The following is a 4,763-nucleotide window of genomic DNA, read 5'->3' as shown; positions in this document are numbered from 1 at the left end:
GGTCACAAAATTTATCTAGATACCAGTAAAAGATACTAAAAAAGTATCTAGATACAGTATCTAGATACTTTTATCTAGATACTGCACAACACTGCCCATACTACACTGGAAAAGTTCCATTCTGTTTGTTTGTCTGCAGACATGTCTGAACCCACGATAACTCGAGAACAAATTGAGTTAGCTATCTGAAAATTTCAAGGTGGTTTTGTACTATTTAAAGACACTTCGAGTTCATAGATGAGCAATCTAGCTCAAAAACTGACCCGCCAAAAAAATTAAAACCATGCTACAGGCCTTAAAAAAACTGCTAATTTTGTAAACATTTCGAAGGGGTAAGTCATGGAAATAGAGCCCTTTAATTGTTAATCATTAAGGGAACAAAAAATGAAATGGCCTGCTTATGGCGTTTACGTTTGGGGCACAATTGCACGGTCTGCATTCGTCCTTATTGAACTGTCAGCACTCAATAACATTGCAGCAGCAGAAGGGCGACGGCGGGAGGGGCGGGAGGCGCCAATAGGATTCAAAAGAGAGAAACCTCCGCCGCCCAGTCAGCCCCGCGGAGCCCGGCCACTGCATTTATGAGACGATTCATCATCGCACCCCAAGTGTCCGTCCACTTCCTTCAGGGTGAAAACGTCTCATGAATGGACGATTTAATCAATTCTACACCTACTCCTGCTTGTTGAGAATCATCGCGCGGATAGCGCACTGCCACTTCTGGGGGGAGACTCTACCGACATTATTTTGTCGTATCCTTTTTCTGGTAATACCATCCACTACAGTGATTTAGAGCCTTGCGATCATCCTTAATCTTGAGGTAAAGTTCGAAAAAAGATTTTAATTCCCTTACTTTGGAGGTGCCTGCATTCGTCGAAATTAGGAGGCGGAGGGTGGAGCGAAAGAGGGGGGGGGGGGGGGCGACTCAGCAACCCCCTACGTCTACCACTTCCACTCAATTTCCGCGATACACCTGCGGAGCTCTCTCCGTCAAGTTCGATAATTGAACAAAATCAATCCTCACTCCGGAGAAACGAGATCTAATCCATCTTCATGTCTTCAAACTCAAATTACCTCGTGAAAAACGCGAACAGGGCAGAAAAAAATAATTCACCACCCCTCTGGAGCAGGGGGGGGGGGGGCGAGGGGGAGTCTGACGGTTAATTTAAAAGTTTTTACGCAAGAAGCGGAGCAGAAGACAAAGAGACCGGAGGATGAGAATTAACTAAACGCAATTAATTCGAGGAGGGGCGCTAAGTTCGACGGGCGTCCGTAGCGACCGTACCTATTGGATAAGTGAATTTTCCACCCTTCGTCGATGTAACAATTCCCCCCCCCCCCTTTCTCTCTCTCGCGCACCCTGCCCCTTTCACTCGTTAGATAATGGCATGTACGCACTTCACCTCCTGCACCACAGTGCTCGCCGCCCCCATGCAGGGCCGCCCCCTGTCCTGTTTAGTCTTCCTCACGCGCCAATGCCAGCGAGAGAGAGAGAGAGAGAGAGAGAGAGAGAGAGAGAGAGAGAGAGAGAGAGAAGGGGCGGATGCGAAATAGAGGAGGGCGCGGCGGCGTTCAGTCCATCCTAGATACGGCGCCTTTACAGATGATTACAGACTTGCCCCGTCCCTTCCTCACTTTGTTCATCCCCCTCCCTTATCTGACATGGTGCATCTGGAGGGGGCGGGGGTGGAGCGAGAGAGAGAGAGGCCAGATCCATGAGTCCAGCCCGCGGCCTAAGAGGCCCACCCACCGCAGACCACCACATGGCCCTTCGGTAATGGCCACGAGGGGGCCCAACGCGCGCGACCCTCCCCGGATCTGATTGCCCCCGACCCCTCCCGGATCATAATGGGGGCTGCTTGGCTTGTCCGGGATGGAATTGGAAATAGATAGGGCCCTGATTGACAAAGAAGGGAAACACAAAGGTCTTCGCTCGCAGACATTAGCAAGTACGTGGTAAGCTGTGACCCTGAGAGAAAACCATGCAACCCATCGTGCTCTCTTTCGACAAAACTTGGCACACAAAAGAAGCCAAAACCTTTCATAAAACGCTAACATTTTCCGCAAAACACGAATCACAACTTTAAAATTTAATTCAATGTGGCTACAAGGATTTCAGTGAAAAAAGCTGGCAACACTCAAGACCGTAAACTGAAGTGAAGTCATGAAGGAGTTTTGTTTTTAGACCGATTTCACATGGACCACCCAGCCCAGCATAGCAGTTCCGAGCAGAAGGAAGTGTGAAAATGAGAGGAATAAATGATCCCGGACCGTGTGCGTGACACGGCATACCATTTCGCACCCCTCCGAGTCCGACTGCCTCGCGGGCCCTGCCCCTACGCCATGCAGAATGCTTTTAATTGAATTAACTCGTCCGATTCACGACCAAATCCACAACTTTCGGACGCTGTTTTTGTCGTATTTTATTTTAGCGTGGTATAATCCAGGTAGCGCTAGGTGACAAGAGCAACGAGGCAACGGAGAGTGCATGTTCGCTCTGCATTTCCCAAAGGTGGGAGTAATTTATGCCCCTCCCCTCGATCGAATACCCCCCCCCCCCCCCCCGGCATCAAAATAAAACTGATGATACAGGCAAAAAGTTACAGCTGCTGCACACAACCACCCACTGTGCGAATATCATATTTTTCCTGAATCAATACGCAAACCCCTCATTCCCCCTCACTCCATTCTCCAAAAAGTATACACTTATACACAATCAGTAAAGCACGCCCGCTGACCTATCCATAAATGCACAAATTTTACCGCATTCATCATCATTTCCAGAACTTTTCCCCTCAAACTTCCCGCCGCAGCCGCCCTGCTCTCCCTCTCCCTCTCAAAGTGATTCGAAACAAGCCAGGCATGCGGCAAATGCAATGCAAGCCCAGTTGCACGGCCCCTCCCGACCCTCTGCCACATGCAGTGGCTACACCGTTTGTTCACTACGACCCTCGGTTGCGCCGTTCTCTTCAGCTGTTTTACGATTCACCCCTTTCATTGCTTTTTCCATTTTTCTCCTGGCCTCGGGGGCGACACGACATTCCGTTTGCCCTTTTCCTCGAAACTTTCTGCTATTCTTCATTCGACTCGGATTTGGGTCTCTCGACAAAAACTCGCCTTCGACAATGCGCCCGATCTGATGCGCCAGCTTTCCTCGTTTTAGGCCCACCTGGGTGAAGGGATGGTTACTGGGCACACCATTAGATTAACAGACTGGATTTAGCTGAGCAAATTGATTTTTTTTTGTACTCTAAGAATTAATATTTTATGCACTTCATGAGAAATTTGAAGTACTATCAAGGACTTTTAAAAGAAATTAATGGGGGAACTAGTCCAAGGGAGCCATAACTGGCAATTCTGCTCCCAACATATAGATTAGCAAAGTACGAATTTCACAAGAGTAAACAATACTAAAAACTAAGGAAAACTGACAAATTGCAGTTTGTAATTTAGAACTAAAATATGAAAAATTATGTAAGGAAAGAAATACAGTTTTGGAAATTTTATAAAATGCGTTTTCCATTAAACAATGTCAATCCGGACGCTTCTCGTCACAGCACCGCCATGGTGGTGTGTCGTGCCTGGACGCTGGTGGGCCGCACTGGGGGCTTAAGTTACGGAGCCAGGGGTGGATGCCCTTTAATTAAACAGGCAACACTGCCAAGGAGACTAGCGTCAGATACGCGCCAAAGTCATTCAACAGCGCTCGTTAAGTTTCTGGCACAAAATAATGAAAATAATTATTTCTGGCCGACGGCGTGTTGGGGAAGGAGGGGGCTAGTGGCCTGGTATTATTAAAAAGACAGAAATATTAAATTTTATGCAAACATCAAGGAGACAAAATTATGTCGCAGCAGCAGGGCATGATGGGAAATTAGGTTTCCTGCTTCCTCATATTGCACAAGTGCCTCCATTCGAAAACACAATTGTTACGCGCCTCACGACTGAAGTGAAGGGTGCGTATCGTATAGCAACAGATGAAATTGCAATTGCATCATCATTCAATTTATTTGGCGCGTTTGGCCAATCCGATTGGTCTGAGCCACCCCAGCTCGCCCTGCGGCGCCCAGCCCCGTCCCTTTGGCCCGCCTCTTAGCTCTACGCTCTTCCAGTTACCCCGCAAAGGAAAATCAAAGACGAAACGCGTCACGAGAAACGCTTGTAGCTGCCTTATGCCACATCTATATTGGCCGGAAATCGAACACACCTTCTTATCGGGTCTCGTCAACTCCCCTCTTCTTCGCCCATTTGCTTTCTCCTGTATGCATCTTTCTCTTCCAAAAAAATATATTAAAAAAAATAAGATGTTGACAATAATCAGACCTTTTGTAACGGCACGCGTCAGTCGGAGAGGGAAGGAGAGAGCAGAGAGAGAGAGGGGGGGGGGGGGGGGGAGGGGGGGGGGGGGGGGGAGAGGGGGGAAAAAGGAGGGAGGGGGGGGGGGGGGGGAGAGAAGGGAGTGGGGAAGGTGAAGCAAAGCGTATTGTGTCTGCCTCGTGACAGGCGTGAGGGTATTTGCCAGGGAATCTGCAACACGTGTTCGAACGAGGGCGGCTCTGACTGACAAAGGGATGCCGCCTCCCCTTCCCCTCTCCCTCCCTCCCTCCCTCCCTCCCTCGGCGGCGCGGATACGCGCCATTAAAAATTCACGACAGAGAGAAAAATTGGGGGAAGGAGAGAGAGAGAGAGAGAGGGGGGGGGGGGGGAGAGAAGGGAGAAGGGCGCACGCGAGAGAGGGAGCGGGCGCGCGCTGCTGACCGTAG

At 49.3% G+C, this 4,763-nt stretch overlaps 1 protein-coding gene across 1 annotated transcript in view; it reads right to left on the bottom strand.

Annotated features, from left to right (window-relative positions):
- Positions 1-3,328: 3,328 nt before the first annotated feature.
- The window catches only part of LOC127749363 (neuron navigator 2-like), a 117,422-nt gene continuing 115,987 nt past the window's right edge, over positions 3,329-4,763 (bottom strand). Inside the window, exon 6 of the mRNA XM_052267321.1 lies at positions 3,329-3,455. Coding sequence (XP_052123281.1) covers positions 3,329-3,455 — 127 coding nt within the window. The remainder of the gene's footprint in view (positions 3,456-4,763) is intronic.

Source organism: Frankliniella occidentalis, unplaced genomic scaffold (assembly GCF_000697945.3).
Source record: "Frankliniella occidentalis isolate FOCC.00 unplaced genomic scaffold, Focc_3.1 Scaffold50, whole genome shotgun sequence".
Taxonomy (NCBI): Eukaryota; Metazoa; Arthropoda; class Insecta; order Thysanoptera; family Thripidae; genus Frankliniella; species Frankliniella occidentalis.
This window is presented reverse-complemented; position numbering and strand designations above follow the sequence as displayed.